General features: G+C 49.8%; 1 protein-coding gene across 1 annotated transcript in view; it reads right to left on the reverse strand.

The window, feature by feature from the left end:
• Positions 1 to 23361, reverse strand: part of LOC141975885 (opioid-binding protein/cell adhesion molecule homolog) — an 801915-nt gene that overhangs the window by 76953 nt on the left and 701601 nt on the right. The window contains 1 exon segment of the mRNA XM_074936555.1: positions 6645 to 6770. Within this exon segment, the coding sequence (XP_074792656.1) occupies positions 6645 to 6770 (126 nt within the window).

The following is a 23361-nucleotide window of genomic DNA, read 5'->3' on the forward strand; positions in this document are numbered from 1 at the left end:
GTAACATAGCTACCAATACACATACTGTAAAAATGTAGTCCTGACAGTTATGGTATATGTACTATGTGTGTTTCTGATATGTTTGTCATACATGCTCTGGTACATGATTCATTTACGTGGCAAGCATTATTCCCATAATTCTGCCTACGCTATGCACATACGTACCATGGCGGGATAGGCTAATTTTGTGTTGACTCTCACTCCTTATTCAATCCCATTGGCCCCAAAACTTCCAGATCTGCCTGGCAGTTTAAGTAATAAGTACCCGATCTTTGGCAGTACATTCTCCATGGGCGATTGGGGGGATACATACAGGTCAGACATGCCAAAGTAGGGTCTGGTAGGATACTGTCTCTGAGGAGAAGCAGGTGATTTACGATGGTCAGTCACAGAGTGATGAGATGAAAGAACAAACCTATTATGCTAAGCAGGAGCCCTGAATACTGCAATAAAGTAGAGCCAAGAGAAAGAGGATCCTGCCGGTGCTTGGAATAGATACTGCATGGCCATGCGCTTACGGCACATGTCTGTAAGATCCGGTCTGACATTTTAGGAGGGAAGAGCTAAAAGGAGGGTTGGTCTCGATGCAAAGCAAGCTGGGGAGCAGGTGCGGGTCTGCTGTGAGGCACAGCAGAGATGACTGAATAGAGCTAGGAGATTTAGAGCAGCATTGCAGGAGAGCCAGGAGCGAGCAAAAGCGGATGTTACCGCCAGCACAAACTGACTGGGCCGCTGGTCAGCAGCAGCAGATGGACGTATGGCTTTGGCAGCTCCCGTCAGTGGCAGGGAGGCCTTTGTCTGCAGTGCACAGTAAATCAGGTGCCTTCGCTGTAAATGTTTTCACCTGCTCTGTTCTCAACAAGGATGGCAAGAATTACGCCAGCTCCATGGTTCAGTAAGACGCAGTGGGGAAGTATGGTGGTGCGGTCCGGTACGCCGTACCAGTAAGATATTTATCGCTGGTACGCCATACTGGAAAGACACAGGAGGAGCAGACCAGGCGGCCCCATGCTGGCAGCTCCTCCGGTGTGGCTGTACTGCCCCTAGCCCTGCCCCCAGCCCTTCCACACAGCTGCATCTAGCATCTCCTATCTGGGGTCTGTACAGCAGCCCTGCTGGAGGACAGGGCTCTACTCCCCCCTTTAGCTGGTGCAGCACACTGGTAAGAAATGAATTCTGCTTGCACTATCGGTAACAGGAGACAGAGGCTTTCACCTCTAAGAGACCGGCTGGTTCTTGTAGCTGTCCCCAGATGAACATTTGGGGGTCTGAGGGAATCAGTCCAGTTCTTGGTCTACAGCAGAAAAAACACTGGCACTTACAGCCCCTTGTTGACCGTCACAGCAGTGTGACCAGCCCTGAATGGGACATGGAGGCTGTATTCCTCTCTCACCCATAGGGGAGTTCTGCCAGGGAAGGGCTAGACATATTGGCAGGATGTCATGGGGAACACCATACCACACTGCCGATGCTCTTTAGATAAACAGGGAACTTTTGTCACTATAGCATCTTTTATGAGAACTAAATCTACTTAAACAGCTAAAATAATTAACAGACATTGGGCCAAACTCCCTTCCAGTACATCCCTAAGGAAGCCATTGAGGTGCATAACCAAGGCCAGAATCTGGCTTTATAGACATAGCATATCTAAGAACTGTATCAGTCGTATTACTACTGACGAGTTTTCAGAGCACTGGAAAGGGACGGATTTAGCCATGTAGATTCATGCACGTGGCTGAGCCTCCACACACCTTGTTAATGTATGTCTCCCTCCTTCACGCTTAGCTATACAGAAAGCACTTTGTTACAACTATGAGGCATCTGTGAGTACAAATAGATAATGTGAACTCAGATAATGTGAACTCAGGAGTCAGTGAATCAGTGCATCACTGGTCCAACTAGCTCAATACCAAGGCTCGGGCAGTGGTCAGGACCCAGTGTTTTAAAACAAGGTTGCTGCTCCATCCCACTATATAGATACCTGGCCAATTATGGAACGTTGGGGATAAAGAGGAGGAAATCTTTTTCTTACTCCTGAAGCAATCAGCTTAATCCAGAAGCATGAGATCTGACTAGCTGATATAACCGACTAGCTTATGTAAGTGCAATGCTAAGTCTGATTCAGCCCTTTTTAAAATCCACCCATGCTACCCCAGTGAGGCTGCTAAAGCTGTCGAGGAGACATCATCTGGGCACCACTGGCCGATTGTAGCCTCGCTCACGCTCAGTAAGAACCGCTGAAGACAGAACCAGGCTTGATTCTCCTCTTACATCAGTGTCACCCTGGCATCATTCCATTGAGGTCAATGGAGTTACTCCAGATTTACACCAGTGTGAGTGGGATCAGAATCAGGATCTTTGGGCTTCCTGACCTTGGGCCATGGCCTTTGTTTGAAAGTGAGACAACGTTGCCATTAGCAGCATTCACTTGGAGAGGAGGCATTCCCCTGCCGCTGCGTACCTGCCTCTTAATGCCTACTGGATACCCAAAGCCAGGCATCAATATCAAATGCATTCCTAACTCCAAAAGCTTCAGATCCACCTGCCTGCATTCTGGCCTGAAAAACACAGTAATAGGAGGAGGAAGAGCAAAACAGCTCAATTAACCCATGAACTAGCCCCCCCTTTCCTCTCTGGAGATGGGGATTGACAAGCAGGGGTCCTGTTCTCCTGCTGCAGGATCTGAGCAAATACCACTGCCTGCAGTGATGATGATGATGATGATTTGTACTACAACACCTAGAGCTTCCAACCAAGACCAGGGTTTCATTGTGCTAGACGCTGTACGGAGACATTGTAAAAGACCGCCCCTTCACTGAAGGCTCTACAGTCTAAATAGAGGAGACAAAGGTTGGAAGAATGGAAATATTAGAATTCCTGTTTTACAAATGGGGAAACTGGAGGCAGAGAGCAGTGACATGAATCACCCAGGGAGAAGAGGAGGTACTTGAACCCAGATCTTCTGAGCCTCAGCACAAGAGTCTTTTGTACCCTGCCTGGAGAGATCTGGGACCTAAGCTTAGTTACGAGAGAAAGGTTATGTCTACACTACACAGCTTTTAGTGACATGGCCGCGTCTCCACAGCCGTACCGCTAAAAGTCGTGCCGTGTAGTAGTGGTTTATCGGCTCTCCTGCCGACAAAAAACGTCTACCCCCAATGAGTGGCAAACAGTGGCACTGTTCACACTGGCACCTGTCACGGCAAAACGTGTGTCTTTCAGGGGGGGGGGGGGTTAACACCGCTGAAGGACAAACGTTTTGTCATTCAATCGCCAGCGTAGACGTAGCCAACATTAGTGTGCTGCAGTCAAATGCTGCAGTCAAACACATGACACAAAGACACCGCATCGGTCACTGCCGGACAGCTTCCATTTCAGGACTTGGGGGAGAAACGAGAATTATGCTCCACGTTAAGAGATCAGATGCAGCTGCAGAGGTGGATGGGCCAGGGTAGCAAGGTTTGAACTGCAGGTCAGGACTGTTTTAGATACTTCAGCCGAGCTGGGCGGATGCAGGTTGTACAGTTCCTATTCACGCTATACATCACCTCCAGTCAGCGCTATTAGCCCTTTACTTACAGGAGTTCTGAAGGGGCAATGTCCTTTTACTTCGGTTTCCCGCTGTGCTAAGACACGGTGCGTCTTGTGGTGTGAACTGTTGTTAAAAAAATATGCTTCATGATTCATAGTAAAGTGAATGCAGCTGCCAGGCCATGTCAAAGGTAGAAAAGCAACATGACGTGTTGATTGCCCATGATTGCTTGTATTTTTAACGGCCCAATGCATCAAAAGGAGTAACTGGAGAACATGCGTGCGTGCGTGTGCGCGCACGTGCATGGATATCAACTTACACATTACACATGTGCACATACATTCTCAGTGTTCACATTGGTGGTTGTGACCCTTGGTGCCAACTTGCAGAGGAAACAGGGTGCATAAGGTTGTACAAGGATCCCTGGGTCAGATATTTGCATAACAGTCCACTGAAGGGTGGCATGTGAGGTCTCTGCTGAGAGTCAGTTTCCCACTCATCGTCACAATCACTGCAAAACGTATGGGCGGATAATGTTTAAGGAGTTATGTACCTATACTGAAAATGATGTTCTTCAGGTCTTGGGGTTATGGCAGATCACTAGGAGGTGACGTACCCTGGAGATGTTCCTATCAGGCAGGAAGTAACTGACACCAATCTCCCTGTCTGGCCACTTGTGTATCAAACGCCTATTTGCATATTGAGCCAGGTGCAAATTGAGAGAGTAAAATCTACAAGAAAGGAATTCTACTGGAAGAAACAAATAGCGGCGGGGAGAGGGGTTACCTGTTTTTGAAAAAGACAAAGGATAAGTCTGGTATATTTTGGAGTGCAAAGCAACACACGGAATCCTTCACCTAGGACAAGGATGGGCAAATTTTTGGCCCGAGGGCAACATCAGGGTGGCGAAATGGTATGGAGGGCTGGGTAGGGAAGGCTGTTTCTCCCCAAACAGCCTGGCCCCCGCCCCCTGACTGCCCCCCCTCAGAACAACTCCCCCTGCTCCTTGTCCCCTGACTGCCCCCTCCCAGGACCCCCCACCCCTAACCGCCCCCCCCGGACCAAACACCCCATCCAAGCCCCCTGGCTCCCTGTCCCCTAACTGCCCCGCCCCCTGTCCACACCCCCCGCCCCCTGACAGGACCCCTGGGACCCCCAACCCATCCATCCTTCCCCCACTCCTTGTCCCCTGACCACCCCCTTCCAGGACCCCCATCCCTAACTGCTCCCCCAGGGCCCCACCCTCTATCCAACCCTCCCTGCTCCCTGTCCCCCCCCCTCCAAACCCTGGGACCCCCCCTCCCAACTACCCTCCCTGCTTCCTGTCTCCTGACCGCCCCCCTGCCCCGAACCTCTGCCCCATCCAACCGCCCCCTGTGCTCTGACTGCCCCCCGGGACCTCCTGCCCTCCCCCTGTCCCCTTACCCTTACCAGGGTGCTCAGAGCAGCAGGACAGGCTTATTGGAAAGCCTGGGAGGTGGGCGGGCACAAGCCGTGCTGCCCGCACAGCGGCATAACTGCGGGGGAGAGGCCGGGGGCAAGCCCCCCCGGCCAGGAGCTCCGAGGCCGGGCCAGATGCGGCCCGCGGGCCATAGTTTGCTCATCCCTGACCTAGGAGGCAAACTGACCATATTCACGTCTCATGAAAGAAGGCTCACAGCCAGCGTGGCTGTGAAGCACTGCAGGGACCTTGGGCGAGCAATTCTCTACTAGACAGGAGAGTATCTGGTTAATTAAATCTAGGCTCTAGAGTGCGTGTTTTGATTTGATTTTGTAATCGTTTGTTTCCAAGACTTGTACTTGCTACAATTTGAATCTCTGTGCTTTGTTAAATAATGGTGTACTTGATGTCACTATAAACTAATCTAAGTGCTGTGATTTAAGCGGAGCAGTGATCTAATGTGGAACTGGTAAGCTGGGCTGTCCTCTTTCTTTGGAAGCAGCGGATCAATGAATACTGCAAGTGTCCAGCGGACCAGGGGCTGGACAGTCCAGGGAGATGCTCGGAGGCCTCCGGGGTCGGACTGTGACAACAGGGCCTGCAAGGCCAAGAGGGGAGGCTTGGGTTTGCCATGACCGGTGCTGTTGGGGAGCACACCCACAACAGGCAGACACACACACACTAAGGGCAGGTGGTAGCAAGATGCCACCCAGCCCTGGGTACCCCCGGGAAGCATCACAGAAGTACAATATTCAGTCGGTTTATGAATACACAGAGAAAAACAACCTGTAAAATAACCCGACAGTCAGAGTTCTAAGCAAAGAGTGAGGTCTAGTGGTTAAAGCAAAAGACTGGGAATTGGGATTCCAGGGTTTCATCCCCAGCACTGACTTCGTGTGTATCCTTGGGCAAGTCACTTCGTCGCTCCATGCCTCAGTTTCCCCCTTTGTACGATGAAGGTCATGGCACTGACACTGTGTCTCTGGGGGATAGTGGGGCTTCATTCACTAGTGTCTGTAAAATGCTTCAGGATGCTGGGACAGAAGAGGCTAGCAACATGCAGCGTATTATTGTTATGAATAATAACTCCTCGTCCCTCACCCCATTATGGGAGCGAATCCCTCCCGCTTGCTAAGCAGGAGCTTGGAAGCTTCACCCAGGAAACAAACATCTAAATATTTATGACTTTGTGTTTATTTAGCCTCTTTCACCCACAGACCTCAAAGATTTTTACAATCATTAATCACTTACACCTTGCAGTGTCCCTCAAAAGTAGGCAAGTGCCAGGATCTCCATTGTACAGTTGAGGAAACTGAGGCACAGCAAGGTTAAGTAACTAGCCCCACGCAAGTTCCATGATGGCCATTTTACACATGGGGAAACTGAGGCACAGAGGAGTTAAGTAACTTGCCCAAGGCCACGCAGCAAATCAGGCAGAGCCCTACACGGATCCTATGAGTCCTGACTCCTGGTGCCATTCCTTCACTACAATTCCAGGAACACTATCAGGAACCAAGGACTAAGGGCAAAGGTGCATAGAGAGAGAAATACACAGGAAGAAAAACTGAGCAATCCCTCCTGTGGTCAGTCCCCTACTGCATTTGAGTGTATCTGTTCAGAACCGTCGCAGACGCCCGAAGTTCCCCTGTCCATCTGAAGGCATCCTCTTACCTTTTCCAGACAGGTGCCTCCATGTCACCGTAGGCTCTGGTCTCCCAAAGGCCAGGCACATGAGAGTTACGCTGCTACCTTCGTTCACCGTGATGTCTGATGAGATGTTTATAATCTGGGGAGGAACTAGATGAAAGAGAGAGAGAGAGAGAGAGAATGAGGAGAAATTCATGAGAACTGTGTTTCATCCAATGCTCTGCCGTGCACATACACACGGCGGGATCCTTAATGCTTGGCAATCTCAAGCCTTCCACTCTGGTACAGCACGTCTGAAGTGGCTCAGGGCTGAATTATGCAGGTTCAAAGAGATTGGAGCAAACCACATTCCTAGTGCTTCCCCTACTACGCTTGGGACGTCTCTACTGAAGTGTCAATGCAATGCCAGCTGTTCAAAGGCCCTCCTCATGAATGCTGCCCCCACTCAGGAGCTACAGCCTCATTCCACAGTCCAAAGCACTGACATATTCCACCATCCCAGAAGAGAACCCTCCTACTTTCCAAGTACCCCTGGTTTCTAAAAGAGACGTGCTGAACACTGGAGGAGCTTGGCCATTTACATCCAGCTGGTTTGCACATCCCACAGTTTGAAATGCCCTCTCTTTTTGCAAAGTTTTAATAGCATAGAGCAGCCAACTTACTACAACAAATAAACACGACACTGCTACCAAACATCGCTCAGTAGAGCATCGAGGGATTAGCTTAAACAACTGAAACCTGTCTGGGCTCATCACATAAAGCAAATTTTGTAGTGATCAGAGATGAACCTGAAACAAGCCTCCTGATCTCATCACCATAGAACAAGATTTCACAGCTTGGCCCAGGGATCTCTTCCTGGCAGAATATAACCCATTGGGATGCTTTTAGGGCCTGATCTAAAGCCCATAGAAGTCAGTGGAATTTCTATGCACTGTGGATCAGGCCCTTACAGTGCTAGCCACAGTTGCTGCCTTTGGGTGGTACATGGGACCCACAAGCACTCTGGGTGCTTTGCAGACAGGTGGGAAGACAGGCTTGTGCCCTGCAAGATTTACAGTCTGCAGATGGTGTTTTAAGAAAGGGGAAAGAGATGGAATGGAAGACAAGATTTTCCCTGCCCCTCCCACCCTTTTCCTAATTATGAATTGGGTCTTTTTTTTTCTTTAAATGCTCAGCCCACTTGCTCTAAGGTGCTGTTCTTGCTGCTTATGAGCCTTGTCTGTTTGCTGTTGGGTTTGTAACCCAGGTCTGTAAATTTTTAAATTTCCCAACTTGCTTTTTAAATCCTTGTCCATGTCTAGGCGGTTACTGATGTAGCTCTGTCCATGCAGAGAGTGGGATGGTTTTTTTTTTTTCAAACCACGCCCTACTGATTTGATATGGGACACAGCCCAGGACCTCAGACACCTGGTATCCTCCCTGCCATAGAATGAGTGCTTGGGAGTAGCACAATTCCCCACCCTACCCACCTGAAAATGGAAAGCCTGAGATGGTCTTTTCAGATGACCCTCTCCCCTCCCAGAGCCCCCATCCTCTTCCACCTCCCTCAGCTATTCACAGAGAAAAAGCACTCAAATCCCTTTCAGATGTTACCTCTAATCCAGCTGTGTGACTCCTTTCTTGCCCTGGGAATTCAGGCCCTGTCTGCTTTGCAGCCTGCCTGCTCCTGGATTCAGTGCCACGCTCCTGGCTGGGAGTCCAGGGCTGCAGCACCACCACGAGTTCTAAGGTTGTGGAGACCACCCCAGAAGACCCCTTCCCACAGCCTAGGCCTGAGGTCATGCAGGGATTATCCCCATTCCTTCATGATCTGAGCACACCAAAGCCATTCCTTTATTCATCGCTGCCTGGCTCTCTAAGAGGCTTGCAATGAAGTTATGCACCTAATGGCAAACTCACGTCTCGCCCAGCAAACACAGCAGCTAGGCACCACACTTCACAGCTCACCTGCTTCCAGACCCACCTCTCTCATCAGCAAGCCTCATTTCTGTTTTCCACGCCTCTTAAAGAAACAATGTCCAAAACTTTATCCCAGAGAAACCCAAGGCTGAGCCCTCTTGATTTAAGGGAGGGCACTGTCAAGTCTTTCAACACTGCCTCTGCAGCTCAAGCTGTAGCAGCTCACGCTTTAAACTCTGGAGGTCGCTGGTTCAGTCCCCACTGTGGCAGTTATTAAAGAGGTAGCTGAAGAAAATGGGGCTTGAGCTGTGTGGAATGAATTTTGTAGGGCAGAGTTTCTCAATGTGGGGGTCAGGTGAGGCTGCTGAGAGAGGGGCTGTAACCACCCTGCCCTTTCCATATTGCTGGGGAGGAGGTGGTCCCAGCTAGACCCTGGCTAGATGGGAGGGAAGTCCTGAAGTAGACAAGGCTTCACGGTAGTAACTGGTTCAGTTCTGCACTGCTAATTCTAGGGGATAAGCTGCTACCTACGTGTGGTGTCAGGAGCGCCTAGACATTTTGGAGAGGTTATTAATTATGTAGGAATCCAAATAAACAAACAAGAGATTGGCCAGAAAAGGAGCCAGGGAGCTGGAGTGAAGCACTGGACTCAGTTTCCAGCTCGGCCACAGATGCCCTGGCTGACCCCGGGCAAGTCACTCAGGCCAAATTTTTCAGAAGGGACCCCTGATGTTTTATGCCCAACCCTGAAGCGCCCAAAGGTGCTAAGAATCCACAGCTCCAAGGAACAGCCTGTGAGAGCTGGAAGACCTCTGCCTACCCCCAGGGGTACGCATACCCCTGGCTGAGAGCCACTCCACGTGAAAATTAGGCCCTAAACTTGGGCAGCCCAAGATGGGGTCCCCCAGACTTAAAGGCCACTTTTGAAAACTGGGGCCTTAATCCTGTTTTGTGAATCCCCAATGTTCAGAAAGGCCAAGAGTTGTACAGAGGAGGAAGCTGAAGCATCATTTGGAGAGAAAGAGAGCGAGTGTGTCTTGTGTGTGTCTTTGGTTTCTGAGCCCTTTTGGGTGCCCACATTTCAAGCTTTTCCTCACAACCATGAGGACTCGGGTTTTCTGTTCGAGAACCCCCACCATAATCCCTTGGTCCCGGTGCTGGGGCTGTAAGTAAATCACCAAATATGGCGAGACTCCCGGTAACATTTCAGGGGGTGGCAATGCTCTCTCTCTCTGGACCTCAGTCTGCCCTTATGGCTCTGCCCACAGGGAGTTGGTGAGGATAACTTCCTTCAAGTTTGTGGGCCCCTCAGACACTGCAGCAATGAAGGCAAGCACCTAGCTAACCAGGCAGGTTATTCAAAATGTTCATTTAGGAAAGCTTCATTCTGTGATGCTGCAAAGCAGCGGGTGGTTGGAGGGAAGATCTCCCGCCGTGTGGAGGTTGAGTTCTGACTCTCCCCTCTCAACTGCTGGGAGCAGGAAGAATTAGAGAGCTGTTCACAATGCCTTGAATTCGCTCGGGGAAAGATCTTTAGTTTTCAATCCCCACTCTGCTGCTGGCGATATAAAGCCTGGCAGATTTAAAGGATGGCTGACATCTCATGGCAAGCTGAAAAACATCCGACGAGGAAATTATTCAGCCCCCTCCATCCTAAATTTTCTGTATTTCTCTTCGCTGGCTCTTTATTACAAAGGACACTGGCGTGAAAACGTGTTCTTCAAGGATTCATCTGTGTCTCTGCTGTTTATTCCCCACCTGAAATCATAATCTCCTGTTTGCGCCTTCACAGCTGGTTGCTATGGAAGTGATTATGTCCTTGGTATCTTTCGCTCCCACCATAAAGCAGGGGAGGAAGAAGCTAGTTCAAGGAGAGGATGAATGGTCTCTGCCAGGGCAGTACTGAAGTCTGTTAAAGGCACTGTATAAGGAGCATGGCATGACTGAATAGTTTTGTGGTTTATATTTAAATGAAGAAGGTTATCCAGGATTACACAGGCCTACATGGAACATAAACTTCCATTTAAGCACAGGTAACTGTGATCCATCCTGCATGGAGGAGGTGACGTGTAAGCTCCACAATCTAGCCCTCGCATGGTATGTTATTTGAGGCAGGGACTGTCTCTTGAATATGAACTGCTCGTAGCACAGCAGGGCCCTGAGCTTGGTTACACCTAACTCCTAGGAAAGCCAGACTCCTTTGAGGTGGCGAGTCTGCCAAGAGGTTTGCATTATGCAGTGCACAGCTAAATCCCCGCCCTTGGGCAGCAGCACCCAGAACCCTGCTGCTTTATATCATGTCATGTCAGCTCAGATCCTGTTATATTTATGATTGCGTCTCGCCCCTGTGTTGTATTTTGTGGAGAGAGATGATAGGGAATGAGAACAAATGATTATGAATTATAGCGATATAAATACATGCCATGATGCTGATGACATCACAAACTACTCGCGCTTTGCTCTGGTGGTTTATAATGATTGTTTCCAGAGCATCTCCTGGCACGTTTATTTATAGCCTTATTCACAGTTTCCCTCATCTTAATGTGCACAAGGCATAGAGTCTATTACATACTGAAGAAGAAGGGGTTACTTCTTGCCCATCCTTCCCCTGGCATCTCCCTTGGCTCTCTTTCCAGTGTCCGTTGGGCAAGGTACTGGCTTGATGGCTCCGGAGATTGGAAATCCTCTCCCCCCACATCCTCCCGCCCTAACTGAGTCTTTCTGGTCTGTTCCCCTTTTAGCCTCTGCTGAGCCTGCTGGCCAATCCCTGTCACAGAGGTGCTTTTGTGACATGCACAATCAGAAATGGGCCGAGGATGGCAAATTCATTTCATGCAGGGCAGGCATTTCTGGCCATTAACCTGGGCTGGATCTGAACCACTGACCTAGAGATGAAAGCACCTGTTACCATCTAATGCCTGGCCCTACCACCTCACTCCTATTCTATTAGCACCTGCTTGTTCCACTGTCTCACTAACTCCCCCTTGCCCCTTTGCTTTCGTACCAGCTCCTCCTCCTCTTTCTTCAGTCTTGACCCTCTCTTTCCTGCTGCTACTTCTTTCTCCCTCCTTCCCCTACCCTATTACCCCTCTGTGATTCCTTTCAGCTCGTGTGTCCTGCAGCCTCCTCTGCCTTCTCTTCGCCCCATCACCCCCCACCCCACCCGCTCCCATTCTGCAGGCTGGAATGGTGATTTCTTGCCAACAGCAGACAGGTGTGAGCAGAGCTGGCATAGCAGGGATGTGAGAATCCCAAGCAAGGCTAGAGGCTTTGAGCCATTTCCTAGTTGCCAAAGGCCAGCAGCGTTAGTCACAGGACCCGTTGGGAAAGATCTAATGGAGGGGGAAGGAGAGTAGAAGTAGAGAATTATTTTTGCCTTTAATTTATATGAGAAAGGCGTGGGCTCTCAAATCTCCATGTGGGATGAAATCAGAGCAGAAAGTAGGCGTGCTTATTCTATGAGTCACTGGGGTAGCCTGATCAAGCAGGGAAATGCCCACGGGTGTGAGGCTGAAGACAGCTTGGGAGGGTAGTAAAAGGGCAACATCTGCCCTAGAATGGATAGTTTGGGTCTGTGATAACAGGGAGGCCTCTGAAGTAGAAAACAAAAGGGCTGAGACAGTCGTTACATGGCTAACGCAGGCTGCATGGGCATGTAGTGAAATGTCCTTCCAGCTTAGGGTACGCAGAAAGAAAGAATGCCTTTCGGACATAGGTGACAGCTATGTAGAGATGCTCCCTGCAGAGCTAGACTCCCACAGCTGGCCCTGGAGGCCTGATGGCCAGACCTAGAGCTCCCTATGTGCATGTGACTTTCAGGAAGAGCTTCTGATATTTCACCCGTAAATCAAGATGTCTAAGTGCTACCGGTTATGCCTGCAAGATCAAAGGCTGGGGCCAGATGCTGTGGAATGCCAGACACAGGGAGGGGGTCAGGTCCTCATTTTCCAGCTCTGTGCAAAAAAAAAAAAAAAAACCAAAAAAACCCCAAGGCTGAAAATCACTGATAAAAACATGATAACTGAGTCTCATTACAGCTAAAGACAAGTCTCATATTTTAGCATTTTTATTAAAGCTTTTTAAATTACTGAGTGTCTGGTATATTCAATACCAGCCTAAGTGATTTATATTAGTCTATCCCCAGATACTCCATCTAATAAATAACTTGGCAATCTCCTAACCCATAAATATCCCTGGCCCCGGCAAAAAGCAATTAAAGCATGTTAAAAAATGCTGCTTCCCAGCTCTCCAGACTGCAATGTCATTGGATGCTTCACCTGGAATATTTCATATCACTTATTCGGGCAAAAAAGAAAAACAAACCACACATGCACACAGAAACCCACCCTTGCCAAGCTCCCCCCATCCAAAATTTATGCTTTTGCTCCAATTTAAAAACAAGCTAAATACAAAACAATTTTTTAATGTTTAAACATGTCACAATGATGTAGAGATGTTACCGAGGTAAACATTATTTCCAGCAACAAGTGTTTCTTAGCTGCCTGAGACAGCTTAGGCTGCTAAAATATTGTTAAAAACCACTTTGGGAAGCAGTGGAGCCAAAAAACGTGCTTAAAATGCTATGGCATTAAGCACCAAGACAGCAGACTAAAATGGTGTTAAAGGCTCCTGCCTCGCCAGCCCAGAATATATTTCAGGTTATTAAAGTTCAGGTGTATGCCAGGTAAAAGTCACCCTTATTTATGAGGCAAACTTGGAGTTCAGCGGTATATGCTTTAGTGGCACTACCTCTAGGAAAGTCCCTGCTTCCACCAGGACGATGAATGGGAACCTCTTGTGTACTCTGGATACCATGGCTTTTTCAAACAGAAGTTCACTGTTATGCATCGGTTGGTCATGGAGGGTTTCACTGCAAAACTTAATAGAATTCCAAGAATCTAGTCCGGGCGAGTTGTCGTGGAACTCAGTGCAAAGTGTTAGATATTTGTCATAGGACCATAGTAAAGGCTCCCAGGAAGACATGCTTTCTTCTAATCCTCCTGATTCAAGAACTTGATTAGACATGCAGGGTACATGTACACAGCAATGAAAGACATGCAGCACCGTGCCTGAATCCATGTCAGCCGACTTGGGTCAGCAGGGCAAAAAAAAAGAAGTGTGGACATTCAGGCTTGACTGGATCCTAGGCTCTGACACCCAGCCCGAGCCTGAATGTCTACACCAGAGGTGGGCAAACTACGGCCCGCAGGACCGTCCTGCCCGGCCCCTGAGCTCCCGGCCGGGGAGCCTAGCCCCCGGCCCCTCCCCGGCTATTCTCCCTCCCCCGCAGCCAGGCCGCCGGGCGGGCAGCACACTGTGCTCATGCAGGGCAGCGCGGCAGCGTGTCTGGCTCCGGCCGGGCAGCGCAGCTGCCAGACATGCTGCTCTGAAGAGCATGGTAAGGGGGCCGGGGGGTTGGATATGGGGCAGGGGGTCCCGGGGGGCAGTCAGGGGACAGGGAGCAGGAGGCGGTTGGATGGGGTGGAGGTTTGCGGGGGGCAGTCAAGGGATGGGGAACAGGGGGCGGTTGGACAGGGCAGAGGTTCTGGGGGGAGGCAGGGGACAGGGGGGGTTGGATAGGGGGGTGGTTAGGGTTGGGGGGGGTCCCAGGAGGGGGAGGTCAGGGGACAAAGAGCAGGGGGGTTGGATTGGTCAGGGATTCTGAGGGGGGCAGTCAGGGGGCAGGAAGTGGGAGGGGTCAGATAGGGGGCAGGGACCAGGCCGTTTGGGGAGGCACAGCCTTCTCTACCTGGCCCTTCATACCGTTTTGCATCCTAATGTGGCCCTCGGGCCAAAAAGTTTGCCCACCCTGGTCTACACTCTAGTTTTAGCCCTGCAGCCTGAGCCCAGCTGATCCGGGCTCTGGGTCTCACTGCCATGGGTTTTTTATTGGTGTGTAGACGTACACTTACGGGTACACACCCAAGGCCGGGGGGCTTGCGTGAGTGCTCTAAGGTAGCTATGTGGACAGTGCTTTGAAGGTGCTGCGCAGGCTCTGAAACCTAGGAGGGGGGGTGGGCTTGACAGACCCTAAGCAAAACATCTTTAGCCCAGATTCTCAAGGGTACGTAGGCGCCTGACTCCCACCGATTTCCATGGTGGGAAGCTGAGCCACTGTCCTTAAAACTAAGTTCACTTCCTGTTCTTTCCAGAAGAGCTTCAGTCTAGAGCAGTGGTGGGCAACCTGCAGCTGACATTTTGCTGACCTTGACCGTCCGCAGGCATGGCCCCCCCGCAGCTCCCAGTGGTCACGGTTCGCCGTTCCCAGCCTATGGGAGCTGCGGGAAGCAGCGGCCAGCACGTCCCTGCGGCAAACCAGCAAGTCCCGGGAGTGGCGAACCGTGGCCACTGGGAGCTGTGGGGGGGGGGGGGCATGCCCGCGGACAGTCGACGTCAGCAAAATGTCTCGCAGCCCGCAATCAGATTACTCTGATGGGCTGCATGAAGCCTGCGGGCCGCAGGTTTTCCACCACTGGTCAAGAGACCAGGATTATGAGTGGCACACTAAGAGGAAGTGGGGTCTAGTCCCAGCTCTGCCACTGAACTGCTGGGTGTCCTTGACAAAGTCACTTCACCTCTTGGTGCCTCCTTTTCCCCAGCTCTAAAACAGAGAGAAATCCACTTATCGTCCTTTAAGATCTAGGGATGGGAAGCCTTACACAAGACCCTGAGTCTAACGCCTGGCCTGGTTTTCTGCTACAGATTTAAAAAGGAGTAATAGGAACCATTGTTAATGTCAGACAGTGAAGGTCTCCTTTAGCCTGGAATTTACCTTTGGCTGTCCTATGTGAATTACCTTAATTAACAGTCATATTTACTGTCAGACAGGCCAATTCCTCGTAAGCAGGCATGGATCCACCCAAGTCAACCCCTTCATGTGTTTCATTGAGGTCAATGGGGTGGCACTCGCACCAGGGGTGAGTTTGGCCCAGACTGAAGGTTCCTTCATGCTGCGATATTCCTGTATGGCCATCCCAGCCCACAGTGTTGGGCAACACAGGAATTTGCAAGGAAAGGGCTAACCCGAGTCTGTACCATTCACTTGCCTTTGGAACGGGCAGAAGAGAGGACCTTGGACTGAACATGTCATCAAGGAGACATTTCTGGGCTCAAATAGGTACTTAGGGTAGTTTGAGCACCCAAAGATGAAACTGGATGTCCTAAGGCAGAGGGACGCACACAGAAAAGTTTAACAGCAGCTGCTGTGATGTGAACCTCCAACCCACAGAGACAGGACCAGGGGTGCTCCTCTAGCCATTAGGGTGAAGTATCCTAAGCTGGGTTCTAGTCTAGTCTCTATAGCTTCTTATATCATCCTCATCATCGTAGTACCTGAGGTCCTCCCAGGAGTGCACTACATCTGTCTTGTGTTCGTTCTCTCATCCTTACCCTGGGGAGAGATGTAAGTGAAGGGGAGTGTTTAGTTGTGGATTTTTTTTTTTATGATACACACACACACACACACACACACACACACGTTGCTCCACGTTTATGTCGGTGAAAGCCAGGTAAAAAAAAAGTGTCTTGCACGTAGAGCGAAAGGTGGTGAGGTTTGTGATGGGCCTTAGTGCCTGGGGGAGATCAATCCACATGCTTGGGCTGGCCCCCGAGAAAGCTGTCTCCTCTACAGACAAACTTTACCCTTACTGCCGCTAGTTCCATTGTGCCAGAGGAGCAAAGTGGTCAACTGCGATCTTTATCATTGAGCTTTAGTGGCTCTTTTAGATACCCTGGGCCTGAGCCATGGAGCGCCATGCAGATAACAATCGAGACCTTGTACTTAATTCAGTATGCTACGGGAGGCCGGTATAAGGAGTGGCGGGCAGGTCTGAGGTGCTGGTGGTAGCCCGGGTTGCTGAGGCAATGTGCTGTAGCGTACTGTATCTTTTGGAATTTCCTAAGCACTGACGACTTGATACCCAGGTAGATTGCAGTGCCATAGCGCCACGGAGAAATGAGGAAGGCACGCATAACTGAGGCCGGTCATCATCCAGCAGGATGGGATGGCGTCTCCTAGCCAACTGGATGGTAGAGAGCATCACTCATGGATGCTGCAATATGAGAGCTTGGCATCAGCAAAGAATCTAGGAGTGCTCTCAGCCAAGGAGCGAATTGACCCCCGGCGGCTATGTACTTTCAATCAAAGGAGACTGCACTGCAACCACCATCACTAGAGAACGCTTTCCTCTGCCCACCAGCATTACCTTGGCCTTGCTCAGGTTCGGCTCCAGCCAGCTGTTCTTCATCCAGGAGCTGATCTCACCCGAGCACTGGGCGGCCCTGGCAGTAGTGGTATGGTCATACGTAAGGCTGTGATTCTTTCATGGAGGTCTCAGAAATCACAGCTGGAGTGGCTGACTTCAGGGGACCACCCAAGCAGCGGTCCTGGGGGTGGTCCCGGGGCACGCCGGAGCAACGGTCCCAGAGGCTGCCCCGAGCCAGCTGCACCAGCCGCTGCTCGGGCGGCCCCGGGCAGCTGGCTCCGGGGAGCCCCAGAACAGCGGCCTGTGTGGCTGGCTCTGGGGAGTGCCCAAGCAGTGGTCCTGGGGATGCCCTGGGGGACCGCCCAAGCAGCAACGGTCCTGTGGCGGCTAGAGCAGGGGCACCAGGGGCGCCCAGAGGCCATCCACAGAGTGGTCCCAGGAGCAGCGGTTGGGGGGCAGTCAACCCCCAGCACTGGAGCAGGGCCCCTGGAGCAGCGGGGCCCCAGAAGTAGAGATTTAGTCACGGATAGTTTTGGTAAAAGCCATGGACAGCTCACAGGCAGTGAATTTTTATTTATTGCCCGTGACCTCTCAGTGACTTTTATCAAAAATAGCCGTGACTAAATCTTAGCCTTCGGGTACGTCTTCACTACCCGCCGGCTCTGCGCGTAGTGATCCATCTATCGGGGATCGATTTGCCGCGTCTCGTCTACACGCGATAAATCGATCCCCGAATCGACGCCTGTACTCCTCCTCGGCAGGAGGAGTAAGCGGAGTCGACGGGGGAGCTGCCGCAGTCGACTCGCCACCGTGAGGACAGCTGGGTAACTCGAACTAAGATACTTCGACTTCAGCTACGCGAATAGTGTAGCAGAAGTTGCGTATCTTAGTTCGAACCCTCCCCTAGTGTAGCCCAGGCCTTAGTCATCCGTGGTGAAGGACAGGTAGAGCTGTGTCATCTGCATATTGCTGGCACTGGATTCCACGTCATCCGACCAGTTCACCTGGTGGCTGCATGTGGCTGTTGAACAGAAGTGGTGAGTCATTCACTGCTCTGCTATGGGAGACTATTATATCCTCTTCTCCTTGCAGATTTCACCAGTGTGCAAGCCCAGCTGCTCAGACTATGTGCTGTGCAGAGAACAGGTCCCTCTTTGCATCTCCCTCTGCTCCTCTTCCCAGCTCCAGCCAGGCTTCAGCCTGGCGCAAGCCAGGAACAGACTAGTTCCATTTTTGCTTGGATTGCTAGCAAGGCCTTGGAAGGGACTACAGGGCACTTGCCTATAAGAGAAACATCCTCCCACCCGACCTGTTTTTCTTTTTTTTTTTCCACTTGGCTTCTGATTAAACTTTTTATGATGTTGCCAGTTCCTTAAGAAGAACAAACTACTCTGGAACGACCCCAGTAGAAAAGCAATCTAACAGCTTTTGCTCTGCAGGGATTTGCCAGTGTGCTCTCTGCTGCAGATGTTTGAGCAAATAGGGCTTTACCCAGGCAAGTGATTTATGATTTAAAACCCAAGGGGGGGGGGAGCCAAAGATGAATGGCCCTCAAATGCCAAATGCTAACCAAATTTCCTTTCCCAGCATTCCAAGTCAAACAGCTGCTCCACACCCATCTAGCTCTGTTTATAGAGTTTATTCTTTTTTAATTATTGTGATAGTCCCTCTTGGTGCAAATCTCCTCTGAACAATCTCCAACACAATCCATAATTTCTCGCTCTCTTTTTTTTAAATTGGCAAAGACATTAATTGATGGTGGCCCAATCCCAGACAGCAGGTGAGAAATTTAGTCTGTTAAATGGGGACTTGCCAGTGCAATCTCACAGGGAGTCTGGAGTGTATCAGGATGCACAAGTAATTCCAGGCTCTCTCTGTAACCTGCAGACTGGGGATGCATTCCTTCAGAAAGGTGACCTGGTAGTTCACTTCTGCAGTCATCCATGCAGGGCAGAAGGATTGTTTGCACAGATTCAGTTGCCCCAGAAGTGGAATGTATCTAAAATGGCACTACACGGATGTAACTCCCACTGATAGACATCTGCCTTGGATGCAAAGCAGGATACCTTGCGTTGATGGGTACCCAGTGGAAGAAAATTTACATACAAACACAGGGCAGTTCCCACTGACAGGACAGTGCCACTGGTGGAAGACAAGGCCTAAGGCTTTACCTAGAGTGAAGTAATCTCGAACAAACTTTCGATAGCTTGCCTACGCCGGGCACAAAAGATGCAGACAAGCTACGAAGAGATGGGCCAGCAGTTTCTTCAGTGCGGCTAAGTCAATAGCATGCTTACCCATGAGCTACAAGTCTGCAGGGTCTAGTCCTATGGGCACGTGTTCTTATATACCAGAGGGCTAGGAGGGTGCTGGACCTTTAGAAGAATCGTCTGGTGAGAGAGGTGTTAAATTCATAGATGCTAAGGCTGGAGGGGACGACTGTGATCACCTTTTCTGACCTCCTGTATAACACGAGCCAGAAAACTTCCCCAGAATAATGCCTAGAGCACATCTATTACAAATGCTCTCGGAATTATTTTGGGGAAGTTCTATGGACTGTGCTATATAGTGCTCTAAGCTTTCCACCATCCAGCTGGCGAGGAGACTTCCTCAAACACACAACACAGTGAGGTCCCTCCTGCCCAGGGAGAAGAGAAAGATCCCCTGGCACTTTTTAGAAAAGAGTAAAAGGCATGAAACCCAAGCTACTGGTCCCCTGCTCTATGAAATGGGCGGCAGTTAGAAATGGTTGGAACCGTTCTGGAAGCCGAGAGCTTGCGTGAACTTCAACCCTTTCTCCAGGCCAAGCTGAACACGAGCTATTTTTAAGAATTGAGATGGGTTTAGTTAAGGACATTCTCACCGCTCCCAGAGCCAAACCAGGCCCCAGCTCTGCCCTCACACTGACCCCAGCCAGTGTCCTCTCCTCTGACAGTCAGATCCCTGAAACTGGACTCATACAGCCTCCAGATCTACTGTCAGGGCCATACCCCTAAAGCTTTCCACAGGGCTTTGGCTAACACAAGGACTACGGCTCCCTCCCTCTTGTGCAGGGGAGGCTGTGTGGTCTAGTGGATAGAGCACTGCACTGAGATTCACGAGACTTGGGCTCTATTCCCTACTCTGCTACTGGCTTGCTGGGTGGCCTTGGGCAAATTGCTTCACCACTCTGTGCCTCAATTTCCCCATCTGTAAAATGGGGCTAATGATGCTGCCCTCCTGTGTAAAGCACTTGGAGATCTACTGTGTATTATCATCGGTGGGGGTGATTCTCTGAACAAAGTCCTTTGGATTCCAAGTAGGCTTGGGTCAAGACCTATGCTCTGGAGCCGAACACTACTAAATATAGGGGGATATTAGAAATCCTTCTTTTTGACCGATGCTGTTGTATAAGGTGCCTCCCTGCAGTATCTAAGCAGTGATCAGAATTAAGGAGCGCAAAAGCCCAGCAAAGAAACCAATGTTTTGAGACAGAACTGGGTACTGACACAATAAACACTGTTTCTCGTCTAACTCTGTTCCAACCACGTGGCAGCCACACTATAGCATACCGAGGGCCTGAGTAATTGATAGCATGATTTGGGCTAGTGTCATAAAAATTCCAATCCATGCTGGATAAGGAAACCCAACAAGACCCATGCTAGTAACGATTATGGTGGGCAATGGTTCTTCTTAGCAGGGTTCCTGACTTAGGCTCTATTTGTGCGAGCATTTTTCATCCAAGTTTGCACAGCTGCATAACCACCACATTAGTACCAATGGGGTGGCTAATTTAGCCTGGCTGGCAATGACTTGCTTGTATTAGCTGCACCAGAGGTAGGCTTGGAGAACCATTCTAATGCAGACCGTGCTCTTTTGTGGGCAAATCCTAACCCTCCAGGATGTCTGACTAGTTCTACTACCCAAGGCTACGCACATGCTATTGCTCCGTGCATCGTTAATGTCGTGTTTGCTTACAGTTTCACTTGCATTATTACAGTGATGCACTCAGCGTTTTCTTGATTAATAGAGGGGCAGCGTAAATCCACATTACATCCATTCTAATCTGCTGTGATACCTGGAAGAGAACAAATAATGGAGTGATTCGGGAGCCCACTGAGCAGCACAGCTCTCTGGGTATTTTGGAAATGAAGCTGAGGCAGGTGAAAAGTATCTGGCTGACAAACAACTTGTGCCTTAGTCTTGACTCAGAGGTTAGTTCAACTTCCAGGACCAATAAATATGCACTATTGAGACAGAGAGCAAAAGTACCAATGGATATTTAAAATATTACTTAGCATTTATCTAGCACTTCTCCTCTGTGGATCTCAAAGCCCCCTGCAAAGGTGGGGAAGTTAATACTGCTTCCCCAGTGTACAGATGTGGAAAGTGAGGGACAGAGAAGTGAAGCCATTTGGGCAAAGTCACATATACTGAGCCAGTAGAGGACGGATAGCTCAGTGGTTTGAGCATTGACCTGCTAAACCCAGAGTTGTGAGTTTAATCCTTGAGGGGGCCATTTAGGGATCTAAGGCAAAAATTGTGGATTGGTCCTGCTTTGAGGATGACCTCCTGAGGTCCCTTCCAACCCTGATATTCTACGATTCTACGAGTGACAGAACCGGAACACAAGCCAAATTGCTGGTTCCCAGTCCAGTGCCATATGTACGTAGATATATTCATATATGGCCACCATCACCATAGTATGCAAACACTTCACATACATTCCTGCTCACAATACCCCTGGGAGTGAGGCCAAGTGCTAGTCTCCCCATTTTACAGTTAAAGAGCTGAGGTGCAGAGACTTGCCAAAGGCCACCTTGGAAGACTGTGATGGAGCTAGGAACAAAACACAAATCTCTCCGGTCCCATTTGAGTATCTTAACCATCACACCATCCCATTTCTCCTATCTTCTGGGCCAGCCCCTTCCTCCACAATCAGTGCCAACTGCAACGACAGCTTCAAGATCTGAGTACGTATCTGCTAGGATCCGGACTGATGCCCACCAAGTCATTGCACACATGATAATAAGGAGCTGTCCGACAATACCAATTTTCAGTCACTACTGCTCTGGCTCCAGATTTGAAAGAAGACCCAAGAGGTGAAAGCCTTCAAAGCAGTGTCACCAATCCCCTCGAGCCATCCCGTTCCCCTCTGAGCTCATCTCTTCAATAGCTTGTCAGAGTCAAGCTGCAAGGTTGTGGCAAATAACTCATGTTTGAAAAACAAAATGAAAGAAGTCAGGAGGGAGATGGAAAAGTTTTCAGGGTCACGAGACACATTTGTGGGAAGCCTTTAAAGTAGAATTTAAGAGCAACTGAGCGGTTGCCATGGAAATAGGTAAAAGCTAATCCATGATTTGTAACCTTTAGATTCCAACTGCACCCAGCTGGGGGCATTTTGCTTTATCTTCCCCTCTCCCCCCAAAGCTCATCTTAGAAATTATTTAAAAAAACCAAATTAATAAAAGAAAAGGGAAAACAGGACCTAACGTCTTAACATCTTTATAGAATAGTCGTTCATGGGAAGGCAGGGAGGGAGAGATTCTTTAAAATAAGAAAAATATAAAGACTTGGAATACTACGTAAGATGGAGCGGAACACACCCTAATTCTACTCACAGATGCACATCTCTGTGACTGTAGCCAGTGGATACTGACCCCATGCTCTCTCCCACCCCGCAGTCACCAGCAATGAAAAGCACCTTGAATGACTCGTATTACACATGTTAATTCCTTATGCTTAACAATCAGCTCCACCATGTATTTCGCTGAGAGACTCTGAGACCGGAAGACGAACTCTGTGCGAGCTGGAAAGCTTGACTCTTTCATCCGCAGAAACTGACCCAATGACAGATATCATGTCACCCATCTTGTCTCTCTAATATCCTGAGACCAACACGGCTGCAACACTGCAGATGAACACAGACGAACACCTTTGCACCTGAATGCACTGCTACAGAAGGAGCTGTTGTTCAGCGATTGTTAAGCTCCCCTCGGTTTCACTCTGGTCTCTACTTTCCTCTCCAATGGATGGTGCGAGGACCATGTACAATGACCAAACTGCCATACCTGGATCAGCATCGGGGTATGGACCTTCAGTGCTAAGAGCATGGGCTTCTGCCACTCGGTGGAACTCCATTACTTCGTAACAGGAGTAGACCCTTATCTTATGTGGAATGGCTATCAGAGAGGGACAAACAACCACGTGCTCCCAGTGTGAGTTACTCCCACATCAGATAGCCAAGGGCTTCCCTTTGCCCCTATTCTCCTTTCAACAAACACAGTTATTTTGGTGGCTACCAACACAATTACTTCGCTGTTCACTTTAGAGCCTCTGCGTCCCCCTTGTGGTACCCCAGGATCTTTGGCAGTGGGGCATAGGGTCCTTTACCAATTTGCCAGGATCCCAACCATTAATTAACCATCTTGTACTGGTGGAAGCTGCCTCTGCATCACAAATTTGCATAAGCTTGAGTGCTTTGGAAGTGTCTGTCAATTCTTGGCCCCCTGCCACAGGGTAGCTCTAACGTGTCTGGCAGGCTTTTACAAGGCAGATTTCCCTAAGTGGAGGAATCCATTTGCTCCCCTTCTGCCCAGGGATTTTTTTCTCAGCACACTGGCCCACAAGCTTTGCCCAGAAGTGAAATGTGCATCTGT

This window comes from Natator depressus, chromosome 22 (assembly GCF_965152275.1).
Source record: "Natator depressus isolate rNatDep1 chromosome 22, rNatDep2.hap1, whole genome shotgun sequence".
Classification (NCBI taxonomy): Eukaryota; Metazoa; Chordata; order Testudines; family Cheloniidae; genus Natator; species Natator depressus.